The 18,950-nt window shown below is 39.9% G+C and overlaps 1 protein-coding gene and 1 pseudogene across 1 annotated transcript; both read left to right on the forward strand.

The window, feature by feature from the left end:
* Nucleotides 1-2,326: 2,326 nt before the first annotated feature.
* Nucleotides 2,327-4,009, forward strand: LOC125531478 (putative inorganic phosphate transporter 1-13). The gene is made up of 2 exons (XM_087539443.1): nt 2,327-2,854; nt 2,972-4,009. Exons 1-2 carry the CDS (start codon nt 2,327-2,329, stop codon nt 4,007-4,009), a joined length of 1,566 nt encoding a protein of 521 aa, XP_087395569.1.
* A 14,296-nt stretch (nt 4,010-18,305) lies between these two features.
* LOC125540728 (flowering-promoting factor 1-like protein 5 pseudogene) lies at nt 18,306-18,838 on the forward strand (annotated as a pseudogene).
* Nucleotides 18,839-18,950: the final 112 nt, after the last annotated feature.

The raw sequence follows: 18,950 nt of genomic DNA on the forward strand, positions 1-18,950 counted from the left end.
AATGCAAATTAGAGAAATAGATCTCTTAACAGAGAAAAGTAACTGATATGAAAGTATACATAGAGAAAATAAACTCTAATTAAGAATCAATCCAACTTAACAAAACAGTTTCCTATTTCCCTCAGGCTTATCCTCTTGGCTACACTCTGGAAATATACGCGGTCAACACTTTATATTAGCTTCTGAAGGTGTAGGACTTTCGGGTCTAAGTTGCAGTCTATTAGAGGTGATAGATTTGGTGGCTGTTTGGCAATAAGATTTGACCAGCATAAGTGTAGCATTCAATTCAAGTTACGGTTGCCACATCCTTATTTGATGAACCTTTTATTTTATATCCACATTTCTAATACTTGATATGTTGCGATAGAAAATGGTTGCGATGTATATAAACCGATGCAGATAGGCCAGGAGCTTCTCTTATTCTCGAAAAAGAAAAATGAATTAAAAATTCATCATAAAATTGTCTGGATATAAATGGTCGGTTAATTGGTATTCACTTATGGTACATGAAGCACATGTTTAAGAAAAGTATTACCCCAGTCTTTGCATCAAAATGATGCATGCACTCATCTTTATTAAGTTATTCATCAAATAAATACAATGATCAACCCAAAGCCATCTTCAAGGCGAATAAAGTCATTACACCTACAAGTATAAAGATGTGCTCTCACTGCATCAACGGACACTATCTAATCCAGTGGCTTCAAGAAGCCGTCCGGCTGGCAAACTGAGAGCACCAACCAGTCTAGGCGTCTCATAACACGCAGTGCTTGCACACACTCTAGGATCCACCACCGCCATCTTTCGTCATCCATCTTCAGGAGGAATCATTGCATAGACCTTGCCAGACCTATCTACCGTCGACGTCACCATGATGCTAGACAACACCACCACCCTGCATGCGTCCATCAAACCATGTCCAACTCCGTGACTCCACTGCTCCACGCCGTCGAGACCCACCATCTTCAATGTGGTAGATGCAACACCGCTCCACCTGTTGCCCCCTCCAGTGAATCTCTGCTTCAAAACAATGTCCTCGGGAGGGAAAACGACATCATAGTCTCTGTCATCAGCCGATCCGAAAGATCCAGATCTAGGTTTTCCCACGGAACAGATGCCCCCTAGAGGAAGAGGTGAACGCCATTTGCACCTGCCAACAAAACCAAACGGTGCCCACCATCACAAGGCTCTCCCGATGACGCCTTCAAGAAGGATACGATGCCTTTAGCGCCGTCACCACCCATCGCAGTTAGGGTTTTCACCCGAGAAGTAGTGAGGTGTGAAGAGGTAGGGCGGACCCGATCAACATCTCCAAGAAGAATATCGGCACCTGCGGGCGTTGTCGTTGTGGCCGGCTGGAATGGGCCAGGGAATTATCCCGATCTAGATCCGCACCTCACGTTCCACCCACAAACAGATGACCGGCTAGCTAGCCAGCACTGCAACTCCGGTGAGGTGGGAGCGCACCTAGACCGGATTGTAGACAGCGGACAAAATGGCGCTGTCAGCCGCCGGGGCATTATTGCCATGGCCTGAACCCGCCAACCCTACCACACCGCCGGACTGGGAAGCCTCACCAAAGGGACCACCATCCCTGATCCATGGATCGCAGCCACCGTACTAATGCCGAGCAACCGGAGAAGGGCCGCTGCCGTCGCCTTCTTTGGAGCCATCCTGATTTTGCCGGAGGGCGTCTCAGGCGGCGGCAAGGAGAGGAAGGGGCATTGGGGTGAGGTGGCGGCGGAGGAGGGATCCGGCGACAGCGCTAGGCCGCGAGTTCCTTCTGATCGCACGGAATGCGTTCCTGCCGCAGTTCCATTTTTCATGGAGCGGTGCGTAGCTAATCAGTCGGCTGATGGCTAACGCATCAATGCCAACATGAAGCACATGTGTTTAATTAATATATATTGTTTTCATCTTTTGTTCATTTATTAATTCAGCTTTGAGAATGTACAACATATCCGGAGGAATTGTTAGATTCCACGAAGCTACCTCCAAATTCCCTCTCTGTATCATCCATGTTCGACCGTATATTCCTCATGTAAATCACACGTAGTAACAACCAATCCACCATTTCTCACATCAGGGGACGGCTATACCAAGATACTGGATCATGCTTACTTCACGGTCATTTGTCCTATACATGGCGATCGACACAACAATATGCTCCATGAAGTTTCCTTGAGAAGCTCGCACATAGAGTAACTAGGCGTAGAGGCTTTAAGAAAGTGTGGCTTTTATATACACCTTTGGATCAAAATGTCTCAGTATCAACAAACACGCCAACACCTACAACCTTTTTCACCATTTCCTTCCTGCAGTGCAAATGCCATGGCGGCAGCCGACACAGGCACTGATGGCACGGAAGCAGCTCAAGGTGCTCCATGCCCTCGACATAGCCACGACGCAAGTATACCACTTCACCGCCATTGCGATCGCCGGCATGGGCTTCTTCACTGACGCCTACGACCTCTTCTCCATCTCCCTCGTCACCGACCTCCTCGGCCGCATCTACTACGCGGACGGCATCCTCCCTGTCGGCGTCTCGGCGCTTGTCAACGGTGTTGCACTATGCGGCACGGTGGTCGGGCAGCTCTTCTTCGGATGGCTCGGCGACAAGGTGGGCCGGAGGCACATCTATGGTGTCACCCTGAAGCTCATGGTCATCTGCTCCATCGCCTCCGGCCTCTCCTTCCACCATTCACGCAAGAGCGTCATTACCACGCTCTGTTTTTTTCGTTTTTGGCTTGGCTTTGGTATCGGTGGCGACTATCCACTCTCCGCTACGATCATGGCGGAGTACGCAAATAAGAAGACTCGTGGCGCCTTCATTGCCGCTGTATTTGCCATGCAGGTGCAACCATACAACACGATTGTGTCTTAATTTTTGTTGTGTGAATCAATCAATCTCCATTTTGCAAAAAAGATCCCTTGATTATATTTTTATTTGTCTGTTGTCTTGTAATTGCAGGGTCTAGGAAATCTTGCTGCTGGAATAGTTGCCATAATCGTCTCACAGTCATTCAGGCATGTACCAGGATATGACCATGACCCTCACTGGCACGCTGACTATGTGTGGCGTATCATTCTCATGGTAGGCGCCATCCCTGCTATCCTGACTTATTATTGGCGCATGAGGATGCCCGAGACGGCACGCTTTACGGCGCTCATAGCTAAGGACATCAAGAAAGCTTCTTCAGACATGGCCTTGGTCCTTAACATCGACATCGTGGCTGAAAAAGAAGAGGTTGATGTGTTCAACAGAGAGCATGAGTTTGGTTTCTTCACCATGGAGTTCCTCCATCGACACGGCCTCCACCTCCTTAGCACCATGATCTGTTGGTTTATGCTTGACATGTCATTTTACCTGCTCAACCTATTCATGAAGAACATCTTTACCGAAGTTCAATACATCAAAGACGCAAGCACAATGAGCCCGCTTGAGCAAACATACCAGATAGCAAGAACCCAAGCTCTCATTACGGTCATTGGCACGTTGCCGGGCTTCTTCTTTGCAATCAAGTTCATGGACAGAATTGGTCGAATCAAGATGCAAATTGTAGGATTCATTATGATGAGTGTCTTCATGCTCGGGCTTGCTATTCCACAAGTGTTATCGAAAACAATATGGTGTTCTCGCTTCGGGAACATCTACTTCATTGTCATTTACTCGGCAATAATGTTCTTCACTGACTTCGGCCCCAACTCGACCACTTTCATCCTTCCAGCAGAGATCTTCCCAGCACGTATGCGGTCAACATGCCATGGCATAGCCAGTGCTGGCGGGAAGGGTGGTGCTATCACTGGTGTGCTTTGGTTCCTATATGCCGATAAAGGCCTCCCAATTATTCTCTTCGTGCTAGTTGGTTGCAACATAATTGGCTTGGCGTTCACGCTCATCTTACCAGAAACCAAAAAGAGGTCCCTTGAAGAGGTCACTGGTGAAAGAGGAAATGATGAGGACCAGGGAGGTTTTTCTCTTGTGAGAACACCTCTATTTAATATATAGTGCCAAAGAATATACCATGTGGCCCTTTGATGTAAAACGAAAACATGCAAGTAGCTATTTGTTCTTCATAGTAGAAGTCCATTAATTAGTACTCCCTCCATAGCAAAAAGCTTGTCTAGACACGGATATATCTAGACATGTTTTAGTATTAGATACATTTGTATCTAGATAAATGTACATAAGACAAGATTTTTGTGACGAAGGTAATAGTTAATGAGATTGTTGGAATTTTGGAAACCACAAGTATAGAACGATACGACTATCTAAACCTTTTCCTAATAAGCATAAATAAAAAGCATATTTGTCTTTTTTAGCAATAGGCCAAATCCCAATAAGCATAAATAAAAAGCATCCTCTATCAAACACAAAGAATCCCCCATGCGGGTCTCGGACTTTGGGGGATTCGTAAAGCCCCCACGTTGCCAACCCTGGAAAACACAGGGGACTCCCCAGGCCGGCAGCCACCACGTCCCCTATCCCTCACTCTCCCACTGCCACTGTCGGTGCAAGCCGCTGATCGAAGCCTGGTGGTCGCAACAGCAGTTGGGCTCTTATTCGTAGATCGGTCTAAAGCGCGGCCGAGTTGACGTTGATAGACTTGTGCCTGCTCTGCCGCTCGTAACCTTTTTTCCTCAATAGAGTAAGGCACAGTCTACAACAGAGTGTCTTCTATTTTCCTTGTAATTTCCCATGCTTCATATCTGAATTACAATTACGGTGTGTTGGGAGACCGTCTTGGTTGACAAATACAACATAGAGGATGCCTGAAGATGATGTGGAGGGGCTCCTGCGAGGTTCTAGCGAGCAAAATCAGGGCGGGACCGACATGTAGCTTAGGTGAGAGATCTCATGGCGCTGTGATGGCATCTGATGGTGGCATGCGACACAACTGTCGCTCCCTGGATTTTTCAGCTGTGTCCTGCTGCTAGTTTAGCAAAATGCAACCCACCGATTTTTTGTATTTTGAGAAATTTCATTAGATAAGAAAATCATGAATTGTAAAAATGTTCAATTGCTTCAAAAAACATACAAATTTTTAAAAATGATCACAAATTTAAAAACACATGAATATGAAAACACTTTGTGAATTTTAAACAGTTCATGAATTTGAAAATAAATCAAGTTTTAAAAAAAAATTCATGAACTTCTTAATATACATGGATTTGAAATTGTTTGCAGAATTAAAAAGTTTGTGGATTTTTTCAAAATATCATGAATATGACAAAAGAGTTCACACATTTGAAAAACCATTCATGAATATGGAAAAAGTATGTTGATTTGTAAAATATTCATGGATTTGAAAGAGTTCGCAAATTTGAAAAAAAAATCAGATTTGAAAATAAATCATGATTTCAAAAATGTCCATTAATTTGAAAAAATGTTAATATGTTCAAGGATTTCAAAAGGTTCATGATTTCTGAAAATTCTTGAATTTATAAATATGTTGACGAATTTAAAGTGAAAAAGCAAAAAGGAAAAGAGAAAGCAAATACTAAACGAAAAGTTTGATAAGAAACCTATAAAAAAACCAAAGAAGTTTGAGCAGAAACCAATCAGAAAAATAAACCAAGAATAGAAAAACCTAGCCAAAAGTTTCCGCTATGTGATATGAGATTGAGAGATTGATCATTTGTGTCCACTGCATACCATTGTCCGTAGGTATGTTCAAGTGGCGACGAGTGTGGCGTATGGCCGCGTCGCTGCCGAGAGGCCGGTCCGTCCGGACATGCGGACGTAGACGTAGACGTCTGTCAAGATTGCTACGGGGCTATAGTGTGATGTACTCCCTCCGTCCCAAAATAAGTGTTTCAACTTTATATTAACTTTAATGAAATATAAAATTGTATTAAGATTAAGACATTTATTTTGATATTAAGGAAGTGTGTGCCCAACTACGGCGGCAGCTGAAGCGAGGTTCTTTGTTCAATTCCTGCTTGTGTGCAATTTTGTTTCCTCTAATTTTTTGTTTGTTTCAGACACGGATCAGACATGGACCCGCATAGCCAGAGAGAGAACATGAACTGAAGGCGCCACATGGACATTTGACCGGTTAACTAGGAAAAATACAACGCAATACGGTGGACCAATGAGTCATATTTAGTGACTTTATTGATCATATTCTTGAGTACGGTGATTAAAATGAGCTATCAACACAAGTTCAATGACTACCAATGCATTTTACTCTAAGAAAATATTCGAACCTTTTTTAGGCTAGGCACCGTCAGTGAGTTGGAACTGTTCATGGGCTAAGAAGCGTTGTGCGCGGGCCGAGGGCTGCACCGCTGCAGCTTTGGCAACCTACCACTGAGCCTATTGGGCTATAAGGAGGGGACCGTGGTCCTAATTCATCTATAAGAAGAAATACCTATCAATCACATGAAAAGAAATAAATGGGATGACTAGAACGTGTGGCCCTGTTTGCCACCTCTACCGCTAAAGAGAAACACAATATCTCATATATATACATATACATCGCTGGCCACACAACTTGTTTAGGCTCGGTAAGCTTTTAACGGTTTAAAAGTTATTAAAAATATAAAATAAATAGTGGAGCATCTATCTAATGTAATAAGATGATCCAACAGAGTAATTGTGAAAATATGCATTTATGTGTCCTCGGCAAAACAAACAAGCATGTCAGCTCACTGCGACATAAATATATACTGAACTTATATAGTGTTACTATTCATCACCCAGGGTGCAGAATAAGTTATTCCTCACACGAGATAATCTTACGATCGCTTCCTAAATAAATTACGTTTAAAATATAAATAGTTACGTGCATATTGATTCAATATGTAAAATTTGGTATAAAAAAATAGGCTATAAGACCAGAAAATCACATTTTATGTATGTTTTACACTATGTCTTTACATTCGTAATTTTACGTAATATAAAATATTTTTTACAGCGAGTACATATTTTATTACGTTCTCTTTTTATGTATGAAATAAGATAAAATTTGCGAAATGTAAAAATACGGTGCATTAATGTCAAAATAGAGAGGAGGTGAAGAATAACTATTCCTCACCCAGGGTGACGAATAGCGCGACTATTCATCACCCAGGATGCAGAATAAGTTAGTTTTCACCAAGATAATCTTACGATCATTTCATAATTAAATTACGTTTGGAATTCAAATAGTTACATTCTTATTGATTCACTACGTAAAATTTGACATAAAAAACTAAAAATATAGGTCATAAGAAAAGAAAATTTGCAGTTTATGTGTATTTTACACTATGTTTTTACGTTTGTAATTTTACATAACATAAAATATTTTTTTACGATGATTATATATTTTCTTACGGTCTCTTTTCAAAAATAAGACAAAACTTACGGATCGTAAAATTTCGGTGCATTGATGGTAAAATATGTGGGGGTGAAGAATATATACTGCAAATTTTCTTTTCTTATGACCTATATTTTTAGTTTTTTATGCCAAATTTTACGTAGTGAATCAATAAGAATGTAACTATTTGAATCCAAACGTAATTTAATTATGAAATGATCGTAAGATTATCTTGGTGAAAAATAACTTATTCTGCATCCTGGGTGATGAATAGTAACACTATATAGGGAAAATTCATCCTACCATCCGGTGGTAGTTACCTCATATGTCTCATATACTACCATGTGGTACTATATATACTACTTTATCATTTTAAATATATTCGTATACTATATGTAAGATATTTCAAAGCAAGTTACATAAAAAATTGCATATGAGTCCATGGTTTTTGTTATATTTGTACGTAAAAAAGAGCATACTCAAAACATGATATATACATCCTAAGAATTAGTATATATACTACCTAATCATTATTATATACTACATACTACACGTACATACTCTTGGGTTCGACAGGTATTACATACAACATACAAAATGCAAGTGGTGGTAATTACCACTGCTTGTAGCAAACATATATACCAAACAATGTGTAATTGTTGTCTCTTTTAGTTTTGCTTAGTACATCCCTTGTTGGGCAAGGGCTCACTTCCCGCAGAAGGTGAACGTGACATGGATGAGCACACATTGTGGTCAGCAACAAGGCACACCAAACCTATTTCGGTTGTCCTCGTTGTAGAGACCTTGCAACAAAATAAATGTTGCAAGCTGGGGAGACGCTCTTGATGTTTCTTGGCAAACATGATGACGGCGACATCTATGTGTGGTTTGACTCCCCCCATCACAATAGTTCCCGCCAGTAGCGAATCTAGGATGAATTTGAAGGGCAGGCTCAACTTCAGTACACAGGTTGAAACTGGGTTATGATGGGCTGAAACTGGGCTGAGATGGGCTGAGATAGGCTGGATTTTAATTTCGGAGGGCAGGCTTGAGCCCATCCAAGCCCGCCCCTTGGATTCGCCGCTGGTTCCCGCCATTGGTCTTGAGTTCATAGGCATGCATGCTGCTCTTATAGTATTAGCACTTCATTGAACATGTTGTATGATTTTATTACAATTATGTTTAAGTGTTAAACATAAGAGTGTTGTTAAACCTAAGTGTGTTCTTAAATTGTGCTATATGATACTACATATAGCCCATATGATATTGCCATTAGTATTAAACTGATATACATATTTCTGAAATAAGTGATTTTTTTACATTGTATAAACATTGGATCCTGCGATGTTTTTTTCTAAATTTAGGGAAACTATTTTAATAATAGGGAAAAATTCTTGAATTATGCGAACATTTAAAAAATAATAATATACTCATTTTTTTGAATGGCACAAAACATTTTTTTCTTAAAAGTTGCACTTATTTTTGAGACACGTGTACATTTTTAAATTACATGATTGTTTTACATATTAAAAATATTTGAACCTGGGATGGACATTTTTATAAATTTAAAGAAAATATTTTTTTTCACTCTAGAAATATAACTTTGTTTTTGCAGGGTACTCTAGAAATATAACTAAATGTAATAAAACAAAAATGAAAGAAAAAACATTGGAGAGCCAGCGCTACTTCTGCACTGGGACGATCCATTTAGGGGGGCGGCTGAGGCTCCCCCCTATAGCAGAAAAGTGGCTCTTACACTGGCCCTTCAATTTTAAGGGCCAGTGTTCTGCTATAGCGAGTGAGGAGGCTTGTATGGGCTGAACATCTAACGTTCCTATCACTCCTTCGTAGATGGCGTAGTTCTCTCTCTCTCTCTCTCTCTCTCTCTCTCTCTCTCTCTCTCTCTCTCTCTCTCTCTATTTGCACTCCCTTCCTTGTTTGCTCCCTCAGCATGACCCGGTCACTCCTTGCATTTTTCTGCTATGTTGTGCTGCTATTTTAGAAAAATAACATCCCACTGATTTTTCATATTTTATGAAATTTAATTAAATAATAAAATGTTGAATTGTAAAATTGTTCAATACGTTAAATTCTTAATTTTTAAAAAAATGATCACGAATTTTTAAAAGACATGAATAGGAAAACATTTTATGAATTTGAAAAGAAATCAAGTTTTAATTTTTTTTCATGAACTTCATAATATACATGGATTTGAAAAGTGTTTGCAAGTTTAAAAAGTTTGCAGCTTTTTGAAAAACATCATGAATATGAAAAAAGATTTCACGCATTTGAAAATCTATTCACGAATATGGGAAAAGTGCGTGGATTTGAAAAATGTTCACGGATTGAAAAAGTTCATGAATTTGAAAAAGGTTGCAGATTTGAAAACAAATCATGATTTAAAAAATGTTCATTAATTTGAAAAAAATGTTAATATATTCATGGATTTCGAAAGGTTCATGATTTCTGAAAAGTCTATTTATAAATAAACTTGACTCTCTTTTGCCCTAATATATAATTTTTCCACCACCAAAAAACTAGTGTCGACTTCAGGGCGAAAAAAACAGAAAATTTGGTCAAAATTGTGTGAATAGTGTATGTATATAGCAATAATTGTTTTTTTTGCTCTGAAGTCGACGCTGGGTTTCTATTGGCGGAAAGTTACATACTAGTGCAGAAGAAAGTCAAGTTTATTCCAAAAAGAACTTCAATTTTTTTTATTTTTTGGGTAATTATTAAATTTTTTCCATCACCCAGGAACAAAACTTCCGTGCCCGCTTAGGTTGTGCATACATACAAGCCGTAGATTAGTGGTTAGATATACCGTTATGCAAACAAATCACACAGGTTTAACAAACAAGGGTTTGACCATTTATTGAGTATCAAGCTTGATGTGTAGTGGTACTACTCATCAAGATAAAAACTTGGTACTCATTAGTAAAATCTTTGAGGATCATTGAGTACAATGCTTGGTGTCTGGTGGGACTACATTCCAAGATAAAATTGGCAGGTGCTGCATAGCTGCTTCGTTGGGCTGACATTTTCGACGTCGTCACCCACAACTGCTTCGTTGGGGGTGTAGCTATGTGCCGCCCGCAGCGACGCCTACACACGCCACGCCTCCAGGGAGCCGGAACTAGGCCGGCCTAGTAACCACGCGTCGTCATGCTGGAGCCATGCATGTTTTTTCTTCCCATTTTTATTTAACTTTTTTAGATTTTGAAATATTCTAAATATATATATTAAAAGAAAAAATTACATAAATTTTGAAAATGTTAATCCTGCATTTGGTAAATGCTAAACGTGTACAGAAAAATGTGTCTGATGTATACGAAAAATTTATAATGTGTAAGTAGAAAATATTAATCATGTGTATGAAAAATATTTGTGGCAATTAACAAATGTCACACATTTGAAAAAATATGCATGTGACGTTAAAATATTTCTAGGATGTAAAATATTTATTTTCAAGTTTATAATTAAATATTTATACTCTGTACCTGCTAGTGTTGTCGAATATGTGATTTAGAGGAAAACTCATAAGCACGTGTAGAGTTATAAAGGGTAAAACTTGATTCCTAGTCTTGCCTCTAGGACTAGCTCTAGTGTTGCATGATGGTTATGTTTTCCTGATCATAGACATAAGTCAAGTGTAACAAGGATGCCGACAACTTTGAGAATATGATGTTAGAAGAACAATCGTATTGAATTGAACCAACTTGTTTGTTACGCTAAGAGATGTCATCGTCACAAGTCTATAGTCTATAACACGGAGAGTTAATGTATGCTCATATATAACCCATTGATCTGCAATTTCCCTATCATTATTAGTTGAAGATGTAATGGCAACTTTCCTTTATTGCGGTTCAGTTTCATCAAATTCCATAACATTAGTGCTCGTTAAATAGGAATTGTGTACTGCAGGAAAAAAATGCAATTCTGTATGTAGCAATAGAGATGATAAACAAACCCAAAAGAAAGATTAATATGGTAACTACCCTTGTTTAGTTTGTATTTTACTTCAACACCATAAAATTACATTGCTATCATTAGAGATGCAATTCCTAAATCTTCCCTATATTTGTCGTTATTAGAACTCAATTTAGAAGCAACAGATCACTTTCACACAGATAAACATAAATAGCAGAATGTACCTTTGCAAGGGTACATGAGTTTGGCTGATGAAACTTCTTTGAGCATCCAAGATGACGAAAACAACTCCAAGTACTAAAGAGAACTTTTCAATACAGTCAAACAATGCGCCGTGTACTGTATTAGGACATGTTTCATTCTTTTCTTTCATGTATGATGCAATACCATTTAGACATTGTGGATATAAAATGTCAATCCGTTTCTCCTTCATATCCTACACATAAGTTTACCTAACCTGGTGCATCGGCACACCATTTATGAACTGAAATTATTTTGCAAAAAGAGAAATATTCATTATAGTTTAATATGATAAACCAACATTTCATCTGAATGGAACATATTAAAGGAAATACCATTTTTGCAGATGTAATATCATAGTCCACATTCTTTCCAATAAACACATTTTCTATTGACTTCACCTTCGTTATGTCAATCTTAGCAAAAGAAAAAGTCTACACATTCTTTTAAATATAAGTTTGATAATAAATATTTTTGATAAATACTGATATATGGTAACAAGAATACTTGCAGCAAATTCTGGTTCAATGAAGATCCTTGTGCGATCCAGATCTGTTCATGTATAATGTTTGCAATCCATTTGAGATGTCCTTCGAATATATGAAGTGTATACCTCATGATTCATTGTGTTTGGGAAAACTAGTTGCCATTCTATACCAGTTCCATAAAGTTCCAGATACCTTGGTTCATAATGTTTTATCCATCAACTATAAGAACAACGATAGATAACATTAGCTTTAATATATAAAGTAGGATATAATAAAAATATATATTAACATGCCTGTAAAATTAATCTTTCTCTGTTGCAACAATTGGTTCCTCGAGAAATTCTCATTGTAATTTAGTTGGCAGGTTTGACCTCATAATATCAAATATTATATTACATTTGAGTTGAAGAGAATTAACTTTTCTCTGCATAATCTCACAGTCAGACGAATCACCAAAATAAACATGATGTGCTCGAGTGATTTCAATTTCTTTGTAATGCTTGTTAAATTTCTTGTACAAAGTCTAAACCAAAACAGTAAACATTTTGGTCCATAGTTGACACACTTGATGTATCAGAATTGCCAACATCATCCTATCCTATTTCGATACTTAGATTTTTTACTTGGATCATACTTAGTAATTGACGTCTCAGCACTTAAACATGAAATACAAGAATTACCTAAGAAAATATCATTGTTAATAGAGTAACTAGTAATTGTAGCTCAGAAGACTCTTACCATCTTTCACCCTTATCGTACTTTCCCCTTCAATCGTTCCCTCATTATTTGGTTGCATTTTGTCCTTCAATTTTCTCTTAAAACCAGTTGCATTATTAAAAGTAGAACCTTCATCTTTATATCGAGCAAATAATGAATCACCATTATGGGAAGAGACTAAAATCAACAAGTGATTGAACAAATATTACCTTCTGATCTTGCAACAATATTACTGACAATAGAAACTTGCTTCAACATACTTGGCTGGTTTTCATTATCTAAGACAATGAAGTAAGATAGATATGAATGAACAATAATGGTGAAAGAGAAGTATAATACATAATTTATTTATTTTGCTAATCCCAGTCGCTTTGTTTTTCATGCAAACGTGGATTACCTCTTTGGGTGCAACACATGAAACTTTTGTTTAACAATTAGAACACTATATCTATAAAGTAAATATCTTCTCTAATTATATCATCCTTCTTCATACTCCATTCATGAATTCTTTTAGCATGCCTTAGTTTAAATTGTTGAGTTACATAATGTCACACCTTCAAATATAATATAAATCAGTGCAAAAAACTTAACAACATTCAACATTCCTAAACTATATATATGGAAATTATGATTTGTGGATAAGTATCTCTAACATGATCATTTTACTTTCCATCAGATATATGTTTAGCATTTGATGAGGGTAAGCAAAATTGCACGTTCTTTCAAGCAGCTTCAGGTATTTTGATATCCACATTGTTCTTCAGTGATTCTTTAGATGAAATATGACCAACATATCAAACTGAGTGTGATTTCTCTGGAATTACTGCTCTTCATATAACATACAAAGTTCAGGTCTTTCAATCTACAAAGTGACGTAATACAGATTCCTGATTAGTTAAAACAACATTTAATGCGAACAACTATTTGAAAAACATGCTACATACCGTGGTTGCATTATACATAACAAACGCTATTTTCTATTGCTAATGGAACTTAAAAAACCTTTTACATACATATCTAAGTACATGTATCTTTATTTTCGATATAGTAACCCATATTTGAGACTTCATCGTACAAGTATTTAGTAACTATGTGATCCGAATTATTCTAAGTGTATACGACAATACATGTGCTATGTGTTGTAAGTTTTAGTTTCCTTAATTAAGATAATCACTTAAGTTCCACTGTCCGTAACTAACATAATTGCCAAGTTTCTAAATTTTATTATCGACTATTTACATTAGTGTCCTGTATTCGTCAATGACAGACGACTGTGATTATGTGTGCTTTTGTGAGGTCGAGCTCGAATATTTTCCTTACAAACAAGATAGGATAAGCAGAATATCTGAATTCTTGAAACACAACAAACTAGTAGAATCAATAAAGAATAAAGATCGATTAGGCAGCAACCATACACACAATTTTTCCTAAGAAAAACATTCAAAGAAGATCCAAGATACAACATCGACTAACCTCTGCCGGATAAACTTATGGCTCGGTTTTTGTCTACATCAGTGCTGATAGAACACAAGATTTCTAAGAAGAGAAGCAGAGGGTGCTTGAACAACACAAAGGATAAGAGAAGCGGACACTGAATGCATCAGTGACGGGTATAACCTTTTAGTAGAGACTTTTAATAGGAACTGTTCACCGAAATATCTATACCTCCTATAACGGTCCCACAAAAATAAGTATAATAATTTATCTTTACCATGTTAATACATATTTATATGAACTGCTATACGAAGCGGAATATAAGAAATACCTAGACAAATGTGCAAATCTTGGCGCAGATCGGTGGCCCAGAATCCGCGTGTCCCCACACCTGCGTGCCAAAATCCCCGCTTGCAGAGTGTCTTGATAAAATGAACTTGGCAAACACTTCAGCGAGTTGGTCGCGGTCATGAAGTGCTCGCGGACTCGCCGAAGTTGCCGATTCCGATAACGTGTTGCAAATAAGCATAAATAAAAACCCATCTTGTCATGGCTCATCCTGCATGATAGAGTGTGGATGACCGACAAATTAACGAGGAGGAGGTGGCCAAATTGTTGTCTTTGCCAGTTATGTAAGAGAGCACCGGAAACGGCGACACATCTTCTATATCTTCAAATGCCACTACTCTATCAGAGTTTGGAACACGATCATCGACTGGATTGGGATGCAATCTTAGTCTAGCGACTGGGTTGCTTTTCCTTCGGTGGCTATGTGGTGGAAAGGCGGTGCTGGGCTGGTTGGAGCCAACCAGAAGGCATTCAATTCTTTGAAGATGCTAGTATATATGCTGGGCAATATAAAACGAGAGGAATGCGAGAGTGTTTCTTAACAAAGCCTCCCTGGCCACCCATATGGTTGCGTCGATTAAGGAGGCGGCGAAATTCTGGGTACTTGCGGGGGTGAATTTTTTGGGTAATTTAGATTCATAGACAAGTGGCCCAGATATATTCAAGCTAGATGATACTAGTTTCGTATCATGGGTATCGTGTCATGATATTGTACGTATCTTAACAAATGAGATGCTACTATAAGTCATACAAAAATAACAAATAAGGTAATCTAACAAACCAACATATAATATTATGCGTTAGGAACGTAGAATCATACATCAGTACTGTATATGCATGATTTTGCGGAAAAAACATATGCATAATACTACAATATTCCTCAGGGTGACCAGCCCAGATGTGGACTGGACATATGCATAATATTAATATTGATGTATGATGTGCATTGCTGACCAGCCAATGCGTGCACTGGGCATACACGCTGGCAGCCACTCGCTCGATATATCTGGCGTCGCTGTGTCACGTCGCGCAGGGACAAATTTGGTATACAGCAATCCCGATTTGGCATGCCCATATCCCCACGTGGTGCATTCTTGAATTGGAAATAATGCCCTTGCCCGGAGTGGCCAAATTGCCTTCACGTGCCTACAGCGCCCTGGACCGCGACCCTGTACATTCGCCGGTACACGGAACACTATTATTGATCATCGCCTTGCCTTATTATTGGTGCCAAAATCTGGCAGCAGCAGTAGAGGCAAACCAGCCTGCAGCCCCTGCGTCCACGTGAAGGCTCATATATGTGTCCTCGCATTATTGCCCTTACTGTTCCATGCGGTGACGACAACAAGCACCGACTATTTTAGTACGCACACCTATTTTTTTTTTATAAAAAACTACCGATCTATGCATCTTCAATCATGTCAGTATAACGAAAAATAGAAATAATAAAAATTACATCTAAATCATAGACTACTTCACGATGACTACAAGAACTTAAGCGAGCCAAAGACGCGCCGCGGTCATCGGCCCTCCCTCCCTCATTCATTAATAAAGGAGAAGAGTTTTAGAGTACAGGTTAATGGCTCCACATCCTAGCCCATCCGACAACCAAAGAAACAACAAATAACCTAGAAGTGGGAGGCGGGCATGGGTGAATTTCCTCCTCTTCTTCTTCCTCAATGCTTTTCTTTTCTTGTAAGCACACTTGCTCATCATAGTTTTGTTGTTCTTTGTGATCCCCATTATTTTGCTGCAAGTTAATTTCATAAATATTTAATTCAAGATCTCTTACCAATTCTTGCAGCCATTCATCATAGGGGGATGTTTGCTCTTCATCGTTTGCATCCTTTCCTTTATCTTCCTGTGAGCTCTGCAAGAATTTTTCTGCTCGCAAGACGGATGAAACGGGTTCTTGTTCATTGACAACTAACACATTATCACATAAATTATCTAGGGAAAAAGTATGAATAGGTTGCAACTCAATGCAAATTGTATCAAGGATAGCATCTCTAATCTTCATTCCCATTATGTAATGTAGAACCTCATCGACACCCACAAGAAGTACAAATTGTAGGACCTCCATACCTGTATTGAGTTTATTAAGAATCCACGGTCAATATTGATATCATAGGTGCTCTTTGAATCCACGGTCTATGCATGATGCCGGATATGAATAAAATATAAGGGATGAGTATCTTTTTACCAATTCAATCCACCTCTTCAATGTTGCTTGATGTGCCCCCCCCCTCCCCCCCTTCATACAAAGGCTCTAGTGAAGCCAAATCCACACCAAATAGAAGGCTTGGTTGTCAAGAATCCCGTAGGAAAAGATGGTGATGAAATCAAAGCAAAATCGGAGTAGCTATGGTCAATTTAAGAAACTGTCACAGTCTAGTACGAGCGCTTAGACGCCGTCTTGCGCTATGGAAGTTTCGGGCGCTTTAGTGTTTTGGTCACCAATTCTTTATACGAACTCAGATTTTGACATTCTTTGGCTCGTTAGATTGCTAGCAAAAAACCCGATGCGTCAATGGCCTTGGATCCTAAATTTTGACACTTTAATAAATGTCAGAATATCAAATACTCCATAGGGACTTAATCGGGTGCTTGGAACTCCTCCGGTGTGACCTCCAACTTAGTTATTTTGATGTCCCAAGTGCATGAACGTGTCAACGGACCTACAAAGACCACAAAAGAAAGGTAAACTAACAAAGACTAAATAAAAAAATAAAAATTATGCAACACACTTGGTAAAAAAAAGTAAATACCGAAAACTATGCATTGAGGACTTGTATAAGTGCTAGATGGATATGATATGAAATATTTTGGCACTAAAATATACTCTAAAAAGTATGGATAAAATCCACTCATCAGCATCCAGGCCTACGCACCGCCACTGCACACACCTGCGCCCGCGCTCTTGCCTGAGACCTACAAGTGGGCGGCTTGCTGCCAACCTACGTGTCGTGCCTGCCCGTTTGGCTGGGCGCAATGGAGGTGGAGCAGCATCAGCTCTACGAGTGGGAGGGTTGTGCGGTGGCGGGCAAGCAGGAGGCCACAGAGCGCGCCATGCAGGTGAGCACGACCTCGAATGCAGCGCAGCAAGCGGCATTGCTGGCGACGTACCAGCAGTCGTTCCCCAGGCGGAGGCGCCGGCATCTGTCGACCTGGCCGAGGACGGCGACGCCCATGGCTGCAGGTTGTGGTATTTCTCTAAGTTTTATCTATTGTTTTAATTAAGTTTTAATGTAAGTGAACTTTGAGCGGTGTGTTTTATCTATTAATCTTATATTTTTAAATGTTTTATTTGCCTTAAGCTTTTTTAAGTTTCAAATTTGTTGGCTGCATTGGACGCATCTACGGCAAGCCGGACAGCTCCAGACATTTTTGTCCGCCTTGAAGATCCAAACGAACCAGCATAGATGTTGGATATATCTGGCAGCCACATGTGGCAGCCACACGCTGGCAGTCACGTCGCGCAGGCACAGATTTGGCGTACAGCAATCTTGATCTGGCATCCCGCATAACCACACGTGCTGCGAGCTCCAATTGGAAATCATGCCGTTCCCGGGAGCGACCAATTGAGGTGTCGTCCTCAACCGCGACCCTGTACATCCGTCGGCACACGAAACACTATTATTGATCGCCGACTTGCCTTATTATTGCACCCAAAATCTGGCAGCTGCTGGACAGAGATAACCTGCCGCCCCTCCCTCCACGTGAAGGCCCAGTGTCCTCCTATGCATATTATTGGCACCGACTGTTGAGTGGGACGACAAAAAGGATCACCGACTATTTTAGCGCGCACGAAGCACATATACATATACCCATAGAGGAGTACCACTCTCTCTAGCCTCGCAGGGCAAAGAAAGACCGATATACACTTCATCAATGGCGGCGGGGGGTGTTTGGGTGTTCCGGAAGGACGGGGTGATGGAGCTGCAGAGCGCAGCCGGAGGGTCGTCTACGGACCCGAGCGTGGGCGGCCGCAATAAGGCGCTGGTGTACCTGCCGGCGAAGGAGCCGATGCGGTCGCTGGAGGTGCTGGAGCGGCGGCTGGGTTCGCTGGGTTGGGAGCGCTACTACGAAAACGGAGACATCGTGCAGCTCCACCGTCGCGACGGCGGGGTCGACCTCATCGCCCTCCCGCGCGACTTTGCGCGGTTCCGCTCCACCCACATGTACGACATCGTCGTCAAGAACAGACACCACTTCAAGGTCGTCGACCTCTAGGCATGCATGATACATTATTTACCTACTACTCACTTTCCCCAGTCATGCTAGCAAGCCTGTTCTGCAAATAAGCGCACGCGCATGTGCCTGTGTATGTTGTCTCTGAATTACTCCTAGCTAATGTGAGCTTTTTGTATTTTGATTGAATCTCGGATGTGTTTGTTAACTACTTTTGCTTGCATGGTCGTACTTGTTTGTTTACCAAAAACCACAAATTTCGAAATTTCTGACTCTGCATGAATGGCCACGAGTAACTTTA

Source organism: Triticum urartu, chromosome 2A (genome assembly GCF_056163025.1).
Source record: "Triticum urartu cultivar PI428250 chromosome 2A, HENAU_Tu73, whole genome shotgun sequence".
NCBI lineage: Eukaryota > Viridiplantae > Streptophyta > Magnoliopsida > Poales > Poaceae > Triticum > Triticum urartu.